This window comes from Muscardinus avellanarius (genome assembly GCF_963383645.1).
Source record: "Muscardinus avellanarius genome assembly, chromosome: 13".
NCBI lineage: Eukaryota > Metazoa > Chordata > Mammalia > Rodentia > Gliridae > Muscardinus > Muscardinus avellanarius.
The window spans coordinates 58,497,101-58,512,464 of record NC_137799.1 but is presented as its reverse complement, the minus strand read 5'-3'; the positions used below and the strand labels follow the sequence as shown (position 1 = coordinate 58,512,464).

The 15,364-nt window shown below is 38.1% G+C and overlaps 1 protein-coding gene across 1 annotated transcript in view; it reads right to left on the bottom strand.

Moving 5' to 3' along the window:
• Positions 1 to 15,364, bottom strand: part of TTC39B (tetratricopeptide repeat domain 39B) — a gene marked incomplete at its 3' end in the record, with an annotated part of 201,431 nt that overhangs the window by 144,883 nt on the left and 41,184 nt on the right. Inside the window, 1 exon segment of the mRNA XM_080709260.1 lies at positions 15,195 to 15,311. Coding sequence (XP_080565386.1) covers positions 15,195 to 15,311 — 117 coding nt within the window.

Sequence of the window (15,364 nt, the reverse complement as noted above, 5' to 3'; positions counted from 1 at the left end):
CATTCCAGATGATGGACACCCTGGCAGCCCAGGAGCCTGAGTGAGGACAAAGTTGATTTGTCCTCAGATCAACTGTTGCTTCCTCACTGGTCTGAAACAAGAGTGGCATGCTAGAAAAATAAGCCCTTGTCACATGAACCACAGTAGGATGAGATGTAGAAATGGAGAATTGCTCTCCAAATCTCAAAGGTTTTCCCATTCTGAATTTAGAGACTTCCTGAGCATCCCCCGACCCCCAGAGTCTTGTCCCCGAGTTCCATAAGGCATCCTTTAGTTTATGTCTTGTTTTTGTTTTTAAACAAACTCCAGTTGATTTCTTCACTCTCAAACCAAAGAGTTATAACTAATGTAATCTGAAAAATCCATCAAGAGCCAGGCATGGTGGCACAGGCTGGTAATCCCAGCATTTCGGAGGCTGAGATAGGAGGATTTGGGAACAGCCTCAGCTACTTAGTGAGGCTTTTTGCAACTCAGTGAGACTTTGTTTCAAAGTAAAGCATAAAAAATAGGGCTGGGGGTGTAGCTCGGAGGTAAAATGCCCTTGGGTTCCATCCTTAGTACTGCAAAAACTAAACTGAAATAAATCCACCAAGCTCTTCATACCAAAGAATAAAGGAGACAAGTAGAATGGGGGGGGCACATTGGAAAAAAAGGTGGATCCATCCTAAATGGAGATATGGCAAAGAGAAACTCACTGCACCACATCCACCTCCTCGTCTTCTAGGGCCCTCAGGTAAACTGCATTTCTTTGCCTCTTTTTCCATTCCATGAAGCAGGGTGACTAAGTTATAGCCAAAGAGAACTAGTATGTGATATGGAGAAAAGTATTTTATTTTTTATTTTATTTATTTATTGGTGGTACTGGGGTTCCTGGAAACCCTTCTACCTCCGGGCTACACTCCCAGACCTATTTTTTATATTTTTATTTGGAAACAGGGTCTCTTAAGCCAGTGAGGCTGGCTTCAAACCTGCGCAATCCTCCTGTCTCCGCCTCCCAAGCGCGGGTATTATAAGTGTGCGCCACCCTGCCTGGCAGAAGAAAGTATTTTAAGTTCTATTGCCCCATTGTGGTTCTTGCACGCCTTTCTGATCCTCTTTAGAACTAGTAGAATGGTTCCCACTTTACAGAGGAGTTAGGAGAAGTTCAGAGGTTAAGATAATTGGGAGGGAGATCACATGCCTGATGTGGCCAAGTCCAGCCATAAGTCAGGCCTCTCGACTCCCAGAGCCTGAGATTTTCGTCCACTGTGCAACAGAGAATGGCTGAAGACTCCTCCTTAAACTAGACATGTTAATAGCTAATTTAAATCTTTGGGCCATCAAATAGATGATAAAAAGAGATGAAAGAAAGTAATACTCCTTCAAGACAACTGTATCATACCATTTAACCCTTCCTGCTCAGGACTCGAGTCAAGAATAGGAAACACGAGCCTTCATAACTACCTGTTAAGGACTGTTCAAGGGGACAGTATCTTATCAAGAAACAAATTTTAAGTCTATATCACATGACATTTAAAGACCAGCAAAACATGTTGTGCACTGTTAGTTTTTAAAATGTGGACCAACCTGAATAAGACTACAATTTCATCAAGTGTCCTTTATTTAAACAACAATTTAAATTGCATGTTGTAGGTGAATTGGCTTGTAGCAATATGAAAATACAGCATTCTGGGAGAAAAAAATATGGCAACTTAAACACACATCTAGAAAGGCAGAGTGTTCTGTAATACTAAGGAAATGAAAAACAAAACATGGTGACATGCAAGTTGGGATGATTTTTTGCACTTAAAAAATGCAATTTCTAAGATGACATCTGTTTTCAAAAAGCATCTAAATGGTAAAAAAAAAAAGGCTACAGGAAGTGCTGTCATCATAAAAAATTTAGATCTCATATCAGGATTAACTTACAAATCATAGATGATAACCTTAACACAAAATCAGCAAGAGAATACTCATTGGGAACAGTTTTTACATCAAAACTGTCAGAAGTTCAGTTTCTTTTTGACTCATATTGGTCAAATGCTTTTATAGCTACAATCAGCCTCACTTTCTGGTACCAGAACATTCCAGTGCCTACTTGGACTTAGACACGTATCTTCAATTTTTTAAAGATGTTTTGTTTTACAAAACTGTGACCACTGAGGATGGGACAGGCAGGAAATTAAGCTTACATATGATAAGGAAAAAAGGTAAGATGCCAACAATTTTTACTAACAGAATACCGAACTATGAAGTACATACAGGTAGTTCTAATGGTTCAACAGGAAACTACATTAGGTTATAAAATGCTATGGCCTCCAACTCTGTTTTTGTTTAATGCAACCAAAAGTAAAAAAATAAATGTTATCAAAGAATTTCAAAATCATCCTATGTCTCAACACCAGAGACTCTTAGGTGGCCAGACCTTAAAAAACAAGCTTATTTTCTGTGGCAAAGCAAAATTTCCCAAATGAAACTTCTACAAAATAAATTTGCTTTGGAAACAAAGTTCAGTAGCAAAATAATGCTTCTCACTTATTAATATACATATTTACCTTTATATATAATTTAGTAACTTGCCTCTAAAAATTGAAATGTCCTATGAACACTTACAAACAAATATCTAAAAACACATATATAAACAAGTCAGTACTCTTTCAGGTATTTAGATGGCAACAGTAATCAAATGGAAAAATAATATACTACCTATACATTTCTATGACACAATATTAGAATGCAATATATTGTTGAGAATTAAATATTTTTTCTGAACAGTACCACACAGTGAAACACATGTGATCTATCTCCACAAATCTCAGGTGAACAGAACCCAACAGTGTGGTTACCTTAAGGCATTAATCTAACCATCAGCCTGAAGCTTAAGATATTTACCATAATTTCTCTTTTCATGTAAATCATCATCATCACCATTATTACTGGTATTGGAGAATGAGCCAGAGGCAGTCTACCTCTGAGCTACACCCCCACCCCAACCCACCCTGCCCCTGCCCCACACTTTTTTATTTTTTTACTTTGAAAATAGGGTCCCACTAAGTTGCCAAGTTTGGCTTAAAAGTTACAATCTTCCCTTCTCAGCTTCCCAAGTACTAGAATTACAGGTGTGTGCTACCACATCCAGTTCATATAAGTTATTATTATTTTTGTGTGTGTGTGTGATACTGGGGTTCCTGGCAACCCTTCTACCTTCGGGCTACACTCCCAAACCTATTTTTATACTTTTTAATTTGGAAACAGGGTCTCTTAAGCCAGAGAGGCTGGCTTCGAACCTGTGCGATCCTCCTGTCTCCGCCTCCCAAGCGCGGGGGTTACAAGCCTGCGCCACCATGCCTGGATTCATATAAATTATTTTTAAAGAAAAAAATCACTCTACGGAAAGCAACTGTATACTATGAAGAATAAATTACTTCATGAAAAAGTGAATTAGAAAATTATTTAAACTCATTTACTATCTCCAAAATTGTTTACTGAACATTTGGCTCCATTAAAGAATAAATAAAATGTCTGCATAATTTCCAAAGCAGACAGCGCCTTACCTTCAAGTTCAGTATACCTTCAGATTTCAAAATAATGTGATTCCTTTAAAAACAGAATTATGAGTAATAGTCTTTAATGTGCTTGTTTATTCAATTCTCTGGCTATCATTTCTTTTACACTAAGACTAACTTCTTTTTTTCCTCCAACTGATACCCAACAGACAACCAGTAATTAAAATAAATTTTCTATAAAATGTTAAGTAAAAATAAAATAATTGCTCCTGATGGGATATGCCAGCATCCCTTAAATTCACCACTTATATTATGCATTTCTAAGAACTACATTTAGCAACTCAAGGTATATTGTATGTTAACATTCAACAAGTTTTACTTAATGAAGTCTGGTAGTTACATACCTAATTTTTCCTATTTAATATCTAATCTGTTCTTCTTTATGGCTGAATAGAATTCCATTGTGTGTATTTCCCAAAGTTTTGCTATCGATTCATCTGTTGATGGAGATCTGGGTTGGTTCCATATTTTGGCTATTACGCCATAAAGAAGAACAAAATTATATCATTTGCAGGAAGATAGAAAGTCCTGGATAGCATTATGTTAAGTGAGATCAGCCAAGCACAGAAGGAGAAGGTACATATGTTTCCTCTAATATGCCCAAACTAGGGAACACAGAGGATATCAGTGAGACTCCAGATAATGGAGGGGAAATATCAGCAAAGTTAGAATGGAAAGATAGGAGAGGAAGAAGGCTGATCTTGATTAATGAGGGTTTACATTCGAATATGTGTAAAATTATGAATATGACATGGTTATCCTGGACAACCAATGGTGGGAGGGGGGAAGGGAAAACAGGGGTGGGGGGGAGAGGGCACCAAATATAGTTTAAATGTACCATTTATGTTCAATAAAATTTTTGTTTAAAAAAATCTAATCTGTAGGCATCTGTAGATATTTCTTATTAGTTAAATGAAGTGAGACAGCTAATTTAATTTCTTTATGCAAAGTCCCATAACAGTATTACCCATGAACACATGGCACGGGTATACCGCAAACAGGAGCAAAATGGGGCTTGGACTTCCTCTGACCTAGAAATACATCTTATTCTGGGTGTTTTAGGCCAAGAACCTGCTCTGTCATCCTAATACACAGAATTGCTATTATATAATTTCATTCTGTAGTGACAAAGTTTTATAAACAGACTGGAATGGACGTCAATAGTTCCAAGAGAGGGTTCTAGAACAAGCAATTTAATACTTAATGAAAAAATATGTAAATAATAGGACTCAAATTTAATACTTAATGAAAATATGTAAATAAGAGCAATTTGGAGAAAATCCTGCACTTAAGAGCAGTATAAAACATTGTCTATTTAATAGCATTAAGTTGTTTTGTGTGTCTGTCAAGCAATAGATAAATCTAATCAAAGAATGTCTAAAGAGACTAAAAATATGGCAATTATGTTTATGTATATTACTTCGGTATCATACACATTTAATAATAGGCAGGAAATGACATAAAATATATAGCTTTAAATAAGTCATCAGCTAAATTATTCTCTAAGTGGATGACTTGTGTCTAAAAATCTTTAAATAGTAATAATGGGCTAGTTCAAGAGTCAATTCTGGAACGTTAACAATATAAAAGGATTGAAAAGAGTTCACAAAGGTTTTCAGAATAATGTACCTTTGAAGCTATCTTTTAATCATGAAATCTACTAACATTTCAAAGGTGACTTTGAAATGTCACCTTTGAAATGTCATTCTTCTACAACTCCAACAGTTGCTCTTTGTGAAAAAATCAAGGGATGTCTATAAAGTCAGATTAACATAGTAATCTTAAGGACTCCCAACTCGCTATACAAGGATTTCAGCAGTGGTGGTGGGGGGGGATGGGATTAACCTTCAAAGGTGGCAATGACCTCTATTACCTACAGAATGGACATGATAAGATTATAGCTTAAGAGCACTTAAACAAAAAAGTAAACCTCAGAGAGGTATCTGAAGCATGACTCGTGATGTAGCTGTGGTGACTGGGTGGTTACAGCAGCGAGAAGAGCCAAACTGCTGGCAGGCAAGGCCTGGGGGCCTTGAGAGACCTATGGCTACATGAAGGAAGGAAGGCCACTGGGACCCGAGGCAGTGTCTGGTGTGCCCCCACCATTTTGAAGACTCAATAGCCACAAGGTGACAGGTGGGTATGGTACTGGACAGAACAGGATGGATGGAGACCCAGTACAGATTAGAAGCTGGAAAGAATAAGGTCATTTTCTAAGATCCATTCTAAAAAAGCAAAATCTTAGGCTTTCTAAAATGAGTCTTCATGAATTCAGTCTAACCAAATGTATTTGTATTTAAGATTGATGAATATATTAAGTACAAACTAGAAAAAAAAAAAGAAAAAATGAATCAATGAAGGTTTTTTTGCTTGTTTGTTTGTTTGTTCTGCAGTACTGGGGATCGAACCCAGAAACATTCTATCTCCAAGCTAACACACCCTGCCCTATATTTTATTCTTTCTTTTGAAACAGGGTCTCACTAAGTTGTGGAGGGCCTAAGTAGCTGAGGCTGGCCACAAACCTGTGATCCTCCTGTCTCAGCCTCCCAAGTACTGGGATTACAAGCGTGCGCCACCATGTCCAGCTATCAGTGAAGAATTAATAAGAGTAGTTTTTTTTTTTCCTCTAGTTAGTCACAAAGACCATTTTTAATTATTATTTTTATTGTTGGGGATAGGGACCTTTCTTCACAAAGATCAGCAGCTTTACTTGTATAGGGGTTGGTGAGAATTAGAATAATGAGTATCAATAACAGAGGGCCTTAGTGCCTATCACAACATAATGCCTTTTGAAAGAAATGTTCACTTTATTTAAAGGAGGAGGCACTGTCTACTTTATACTCACCCTCGCACACATACCTATTTGAAACCCTGATCAAAATTCACAGAGTAGCCGGGCATGGTGGTGCACGCTTGTAATCCCTGCACTTGGGAGGCGGAGACAGGAGGATCTCGCAGGTTCGAAGCCAGCCTCACTGGTTTAAGAGACCCTATTTCCAAATAAAAAGAATAAAAATAGGTCTGGGTGTGTAACCCGGAGGTAGAAGGGTTTCCGGGAACCCCAGTACTACCAAAAAAAAAAAAAAAAAAAAAAAAATCAAATTCCCCTAGCCCATGTGCTCAGGCCAGGAAGGAATGACAGCCACATAGCACAGCTAAATTCACCCTGATGCCAAAGAGCAGGTTAGACTGTCTTATACAGTAGAATTGTTCTAACCCACTTGTTTCATCTCTGCCCTCTGAAAGGAGACTCAATGAACTTCTCTTTACTTTATAACTTCTGGGACCTTCTCATATCCATGGGTGTAGAAAATGTTAAAATGTGTGTCAAGAGCTAACATAATTAATCGCCCATAAATTGTCAAGTGAAAATCATGCCTTCCTTGTCACCAATCCAAAATTCAACCTTCATGTAAATTTACAATGTACCAATCATAACACTGACCCTCCATTAAAAAACAAAAAAGGCAATAAACCAGAAGCTATATAAATTGTATTGTCAGACACATTGACAACACAATCCCTTCAAATATGCCTCTTAAGATTACATAACACAAAACAATGTCACTTCAGTATTCATTCTTCACAGAACACCTAAGTCACAAAACAATTCCAAAAACACAATATGAACTGATGTCAAGAAATTATTGCCAGCACAATATCTTGACCATGACAGGAAACAAATATTTGTAGCATTCATGCTATTACATGTAATTCTTAAGAATTGGATAAATATTCCATATTTCCAGGTAACTATAAAAAGAATAGGAAGTAATAAAGCAAAAGAAGAAAAAATAACAAAGAAAAATGTAAATGGAACAGATGAATTTCTTTTACATTTCATAATGTAGCTAAAATTTAAATAAACATTAACTTAAAATATTTTTGTTTTATAACAGAAGGAGAAATTTCTTGGGGGGAGGAACACTGGGGATTAATAAATCCAGGGGGGTTCCATCTCTGAACTATACCACTGGCCCTATTTTTTATTTTGAAATATAGTTTCACTAAGTTGCTAAAGTTAGCCTCCAACATGCAAATCCTCCTGTCTCAGTCTCCCAAGTACTGGGATTACAGGTATACACCAAAGTGTCACTCAGACTGAGAGTTTTTTATCTGACTTGTAGGTCTGACCTGCAGCTTCTCACAAAAAAAAATAATAATAATAAAGGTATATATACTTCAAAAAATGCTAGCAAAGCTCTTCTAAGGAATTTGTAAACATTTTTCCCAAAGTTATATACAAGATAATTACTGAGCATATTTTCTACTACTGTTTATATATAGTGACAGTTAATTTGTCTGTACATAAAAGTTATATAATTTATATTGATAGTATATTTTGTTACCTACTACTCTCTGAAGAGGAAGTACTTTGATCGAACTTGTATTAATCATCTTCCACTGGAAATACACCTTTAGTATTGGACAACAATCAGTACTTTAAGGAAAATAAGAACAAATGCCTGCTGGGCACTGAATCCCGCTGCCGGGGACAGCAAGGAACAAATTCATAATCTGGGCTATTGTTGGTGCCAAATGCATAAATAAATTTAAAGGTTTTTGAATTTCTACTCTCTTTCATTTTATAGCAGAGACCAAAGACTCAGCTAATACTTTTATGTTGATACTGTAAACAGTACATTAAAAACCAAAATTATTATAATTCATATTTCCTATAGCCTTTCACAGCTTGCAAAAAGTACCCTATGCATTAGCTAACTGAGCACTCATGAGCACCAAGCACCACTATGCCATGCCTACTGGGAACACAAGGGAGAGCCACTCGGTCCTTGTCATGGGATTATTACTCAACAGAGATGGATTCCTGACTCTCAATCTGGAGCGCACTCTGTGAAAATGCAGAGGCTTCAAGGACAAATTACCCTTATTCCAAAAAGAAATAGGGCAAAACCTAGACCATGAGTTGGATGCCATCTGTTCCTCAGGTGCAACATGTACATACAGTTTGTTGGGTTTAAGTGTTGATTAAAAAACAAAACACATTTGTACTAAACATTTACCATTGTCTGTTGAAAATAAATACCTACAACAGACTCACAGTTATAAAGCTGAAAGAGATCTTAAAGGTCATCTGTTCATTCTCCATTCTATAGCTGAGGAAAATATGGTGCCATATGGGAAGTGGGACTCCCTCGAGATCACTGCTCACCTGGAGCAGAGCCAGGACCATAAAGAACAGGGCTTCTTTCCACCCCATCTTCTGATTCTGTTTCCCAATTAAAACACCGAGCACAGGCTGGCGGGGGTGGGGGGTGGGGGGGGTAGCTCAGTGGTAGAGCGCTTACCTAGCAAGTATAAAGCCCTGGGTTCAGTCCCCAGTACTGCAAAAAACAAAAACATTAACAACAAAAACAAACACCAAGCACAGTCTAAATATTTACAAGAAACTATCACAGTGCTACAGAGATTAAAAAGTGAGATCTTACCAACCAACATCATAAGTGTAAAAATTATTGATATTTTATATCATTTAAAGCAGCAGGAGTTTTTCTTCCTATAAGAAAAATAATCAATGTATATACTTTAGGCTTCATCGCTAAGGTTAATTTCTAAAATATGACTTTTTCTTCCCTTTATATACACAGGCTTTTAAAATTTTTTGTTATATTATTATAGATTTAAGTACATTCAAAATCAGTATAGTCTCCCAAAAATGTCACTGTCTTTAATGAACACGAGGAGTAAAAACCCACTAACTCAGCATCCCATCATCTTTTATAGACACAGATCTCTTTAATCTATGAAGTATATTATCCCGACCCATTCTGTACCCTCTGGCATGTCTTTTTCAGAATCTTCAGAAGTTCATTGTTATTTGAGTGCAATATTTATTTCTCCTATGAGATTTAAATACTAGGCAACAAAATATCTCTGAAGCTTAATTGGACAACAAACCTAAAAATGGCTCTTCTTGTAAGCCATATGCTACTTAAACAATAGTAATTTCCACATTAAAAAAATAAATAATCTAATTAGATTTTATTCTACCCAAGTCTTTTAAATGACTTCTTATCCGCTCCCCTCTCAACATACCATTTAAAATCTAATATGAAATTCTCTTTGGAGAGGCAAAATAAAAGTATTTTCAGGATAGTATTGAATGACATTCCAGAGGGGGGGAATGTATGTTGACCAACTGTAAACCACTCAGGTGTCAGAAAATATTGACAATAAAATAGATTCTCCATCTCTCATTCACAAGATCACTTCTCCACTTTAATACAGGCCTAATCTATTGTAGATGCTGATGCTAACTGAAGGGTAATTCCATCCTCCGTGTTCTGATCAAGGTGAGGAGGGTTTTCTCCAGAGATGAAGAGCTGCCTGAATTCTGAAGTGTAGTCTGGACTCCAAGGAGTAATCTTTGTAGTTGTTTCTGAAGAGAATAACAATAAAATTGTATAGTCAAAAGTTGTTCGCCATGATACCACCCCCTTCCCCTACCTCTATCTTCCTTATTTACTTTCCAACTTTAACGTGCGTAATAGTACATCTTAGTAAAATGCATATTCCGCCTCAAGTGTCCAGGGAGTTGGGGAATGGGAAAAGACAGCGTGTCTGTATTTCCAGAAGATTCCTGGTAGTGATTTAAAGGTCATGCTTTCAGTTTCAGTAGCAATCTTCCACATTTGCCAGACTATTCACAACAAGCAAGAAGGTTTTGAGGAGGATCTAAGCATTTTTTTAATTATATTTTTTAGTTTTACTTTGTGCGTGTTCACAGGCACACATGCGTTATGAGAAATTAAATCCAGGGGCATTCTACCATTGAGCTACACCCCCAGCCCTATTTTATCATTTATTTTAAAACAGGGTCTCTCTGCCAGGCGTGGTGGCGCATGCTTGTAATCCCCGCGCTTGGGAGGCGGAGACAGGAGGATCACACAGGTTCGAAGCCAGCCGTGCTGGCTTAAGAGACCCTGTTTCCAAATTTAAAAAGTATAAGATAGGCCTGGGAGTGTAGCCTGGAGGTAGAAGGGCTTCCAGGAAAACCCCAGTACCACACACACACACAAAAAAAAAAAACAGGGTCTCCCTAAGTTGCCGGGACTGGTCTTATAACCTATTATCCTCCTGTCTCAGCTTCCAACTACTGGGATTATAGGAAAATGTGAAGGTAGGCTCATATAAACATAGTGAACATTATCAAAAAAGGAACACTACCTTGAAACCCTCATGAACCAACAACTGTGACAGACAGCAGGACTGATCAGTAACACCCCAAATCCCTTATTTCAGTTCCCATAAGCAGATGTCACTGGTTTGGTTGACAGAAAATAATTAGTCCAATGTCAGAAAGGGCCACTGAAATTCAAAGATCACTTAAAAACTTGACTGAGATCATTCAGGTTGGCCTCCCTTTGCTAAAACTGTTAAGAATCCAACAAATAGAAAGGCTTCAACCTTGGTCTCCTGCTTTTGCACACGGCCTTGGCCTACAGATGGCCTACCACCTCTTTCTTTGCAGTAGTAATTGTTTCTCTAGCTTTTCACTTTACGCAAGTCTAAGGGATACTCATTGGTAACTTAGATGAGGGTTAATAAGATATATTATTTATAAACTAAAACCAAAGGATGTAAATGAATATTTTCCTAAATGCCTAGCCACCAATTTTTACAAGGCTGCAAAATTGGGAACTACATAAGGGAAACTGTAGGTAACTGACAGTCTTGAAATTATTGTGGAATATGTTTACGTTTGTGTCATGAGAACTACCTGAAGTTAGTGGAGGCTTTCAGGGTTTTTTTTTTTTTTTTTTTTTTTTTTTTTTTGTGTGTGTGTGTGTGTGTGTGTGTGTGTGTAGTAAATAACTAGGCTGTGGGGTTTTTTTTAATTTATTTTTTATACATATTTTTATTGAAAATAAATGGTATACATTTAAACTGTACTTGGTGCCCTCTCCCCCATCCCTGTTTTCCTTTCCTCTCCTCCCAACAATGATTGTCCAGGGTAACCGTGCTGTATTCATACTTTTACACATATTCGGATGTAGCCCCTCATTAATCAAGTTCAGCTTTCTTCCTCTCCTATCTTTCCATTCAAACTTTGCAGTAACTTTCTCAACATGACCTCCAAAGCTCAGGAAATTAAAGCAAGAATTAACAAGTGGGATGGCATCAAACTAAAAAGTTTCTTCTCATCAAAGGAAACCATCAGTAACCTAAAGAGGAAGCCTACAGAATGGGAGAAGATCTTTACCAGCCACCACTCTGATAGAGGGCTAATATCCAGAATATACAAAAGAGCTCAAAAGACTGTACACCAGCAAAACAAACAACCCAATCAAGAAATGGGCAACTGAACTGCATAGACACTTCACAAAAGAAGAGACACAAATGGCCAACAGATACATGAAAAGATGTTCAACATCATATTATTAGTTTCTACTTCTCTGATACCTAGACTTGAAGATACACAGATAATAGAGTTGAAATATGAGTCATCCTCACTCAACAAGTTAATTTTTGTATGTGTGTGTGTGGTAATGAGGATCAAACTGAGGAACTTGTACACACTAGACAAGTTCTCTACCACTGAGCCCTAGCTCCAGCCCACCCAGCAAATTAACTTTAAAAGTGACTTGTTTCCATATCATCCTTTTCTTTATAAGACGCTTTTATTAGCCATGTTATGTTCCTGAAGTCCCTTCCCCATTACTGTGCTCTATTCACAACAAATATTTTAGTTTTTTGTTTTGCTTTGTTTTGTTTTTGGTGGCACTAGGGATTGAACCCAGGGGCATTCTACCTCCGAACTACATCCCCAGCCCAATTTTCTTATTTGGAAACAGGGTCTTGCTAGGTTAACCAGAATCTCACTGTTATTGAGACTGTCCTCGAAGCTGCAATCTTCCTGTTTCAGCCTCCCAAGTATAGGGCTTACAGGGGTACAGCCTCCCGAGTACAGGGCTCCCAAGTACAGGGCTTACCCCGCCTGGCCACAGCACACATTCTAAGAGCCCTGCCTGAAGCAGCTGGCTCCATTTCTTTTCTCACCACACTTTTCAAGATCACATATGACCTCCATGCTGCCGAGTCCAGCAGCCCTTCCTCTGGTCTTGTGTTGCTGGGCCTCTCAGAACTGCCCTCTCAATTTTTTAAAAAATACTTGGTTTTGCCGGGCGTGGTGGCACACGCTTGTAATCCCAGTGCTTGGGAGGCGGAGACAGGAGGATCACGCAGGTTTCAAGCCAGCCGCACTGGCTTAAGAGACCCTGTTTCCAAATAAAAAAGTATAAAAAATAGGTCTGGGAGTGTAGCCCAGAGGCAGAAATGTTTCCAGGAGCACCAGTACCACACACACACACACACAAAAAAAAAAAAAAAAAAAAAAAAAAAAACCTTGGTTTTCCTGAATGTATTTCTAATTCTATTTAATCATATTAAGATGTTAATCTAAAATCTTATTGATTCATCTCTAAAATGATGGCATATCGCAGACACTATGCTAGACCTGCATCCCTCCTTGGTAACTTCCCTAAAATGACCTTATCAAGTATGATGGCTTGAAGCTGGGCGTGGTGGCACATGCTTGTAATTCAAGTACTTGGGAGGCTAGGACAGGAAGATTGCGGTTCTCAGACAGCCTCAACTACTTAGTGAGGCCCTCTGCAACTCAGTGAGACCCTGTTTCAAAAAATAAAGAATAAGCTGGGCGTGGTAGCACAAGCTTGTAATCCCCACGCTTGGGAGGTGGAGACAGGCAAATTGCGCTGGTTTAAAGCCAGCCTCTCTGGCTTAAGAGATGCTGTTTCCAAATAAAAATATAAAATAGGTCTGGGAGTGTAGCCTGGAGGTAGAAGGGTTTTCAGGAACCCCAGTACCACCAAAAAAAAAAAAAAAAAAACAAAATAAAATAAATAAAATAAAGAATAAAAAAATATGGCTGGGAGTATAGCCTGGAGATAGAATGCCCCTGGGTCCCAACCATAGTATGGCCAAAAAAAAAAAAAAAAGTATGATGGCTTTATATATCACCATCTCTGTGCTGGTGAGTGAGTGAGTGACGTTGTGTTTTAGTTACTGAGGATTGAGCCCAGAGGCATTCTACCTCTGAGCTATACCCCTAGCCCATTTTTATTGCTTTGAAAACAAGGTCTCGGTGTTAAGTTGCTGAGGCTACTCTCAAACTTGTGATCCCTCTGTCTCAACCTCCCAATTACTGGGATTACAAGTGCGTGCCACCATGCCCAGCTATGCTGGTGACTTTGGAATTTCTATACTCAACCCTGACCTTACCATTTAAGTCCATGTTAATACACTGACTGCCAACTATTAACTTCACATGGGTACCTAACAAAGTGTTATCATCAAAAGAGAATGTTTCTTTCTCTCCCCAAAGCTGCTATCGAAATAAAACCCACCATTGTTAGTCTAGTGATTCAAATCCAAAATCTAATGGTTTCCTAGCTGTGGCTTTTGCCAAGAATACTTCCTACCCCATCTTCAGGTAACTTCATGTGACTAAGTTTCTCAAAACTGCCTTTAACTGTGCAAACGTCAACTATATATCACCTCCTCAAGGAAATCCTCCCATAGAATTAACACAATCTAAAATAAATCAGAGTACCCTGTATCATACTCTAAATTTCAGAATAAACATATATACCATTTGGCATTTTTTCACTTGATTATTTATTTAGTAGCTCAGTAAGAGCAGAAACATTGTCTATTTCATCTCTCTAAAGCCTTTATTAGTAACTGGTACACAACAGGTATTCAGAGAGTATGCGCTGAATTTGAAGAAATGAACAAACCAATGAACTACTAAGATATTTGTGACCTAGAGTTACTACTGCTTTCTTTTTTTTGCAGGTCTGCAGATGGGACCCAGTGGCATTCGACCTCTCAGCTACACGCCCTGCCCTATTTTTTATACTTTGTTTTGAAACAGGGTCTCACTAAGTTACAGAGGGCCTAAGTAGCTGAGGCTGTCCACGAACGCGATCCTCCAGTCTCAGCCTCCCGAATGCTGGGATTACAAGAGCATGCCACCACGCCCAGCAACTACTGCATTCTTGCATACAAAATGTTCAAGGCAAACAGATCCTAGTGTTTCTGTCTCACCCAAATGGGCCATGGCCAAAAGTCTAAGAACCATTGTTTGTCAGAAATGATTAAAAACAAACAAACAAACAAACAAACAAAAAAGCAACAACTTGAAAACTGCCAGGTAGATAGAAGAGAGATTCAGGAGAAGATCAAAGAGGTTCATGTAATCAATGGCTCCTCAAGGAAATGGTAGATAGGAATTACATAATCTTATCCACTGGTCAGTAAATTATGTCCCAAGAATCAAATCTGAACATACCCATTTATTTACCTATTACCATAATTAAGTAATTTCCATGGAGACCTTGTACTTAGAAGAGAGATTAGAAATCACTCAGATGCCTCTAGTCACATCTATTAGGTAGTTACAGGGTGAGTCACCAGGAGGGGAGGAAAGAGTGAAATTACAGCAAAGCCATAAGCATAAGCAAAGCTTGGGTTAGCAAAGTAAGATCATTACTAACTTTGCATGATTTTGTTAATTTTAGGTGGGTGACATCGCTGTTCCTATGTACGGGCGACCCTGTTTCTGGCTCCACAACAATCAAAGGAAAAGCCGTCCTCATCACTTACCTGGCAGTTTCTAGGACCTTTATGGCTTTGTCGATTTCCCCTTGGCTTTTATACAAAAACGCCAACTCGAACAGAGTAAATGGCACTAGGTAGTGGTCATACTTCAGGAGCTTTTCACTGGAAGAGCAAATAAGAATCAATTAAGTCTTAACAGAACAAAGGACATAGCA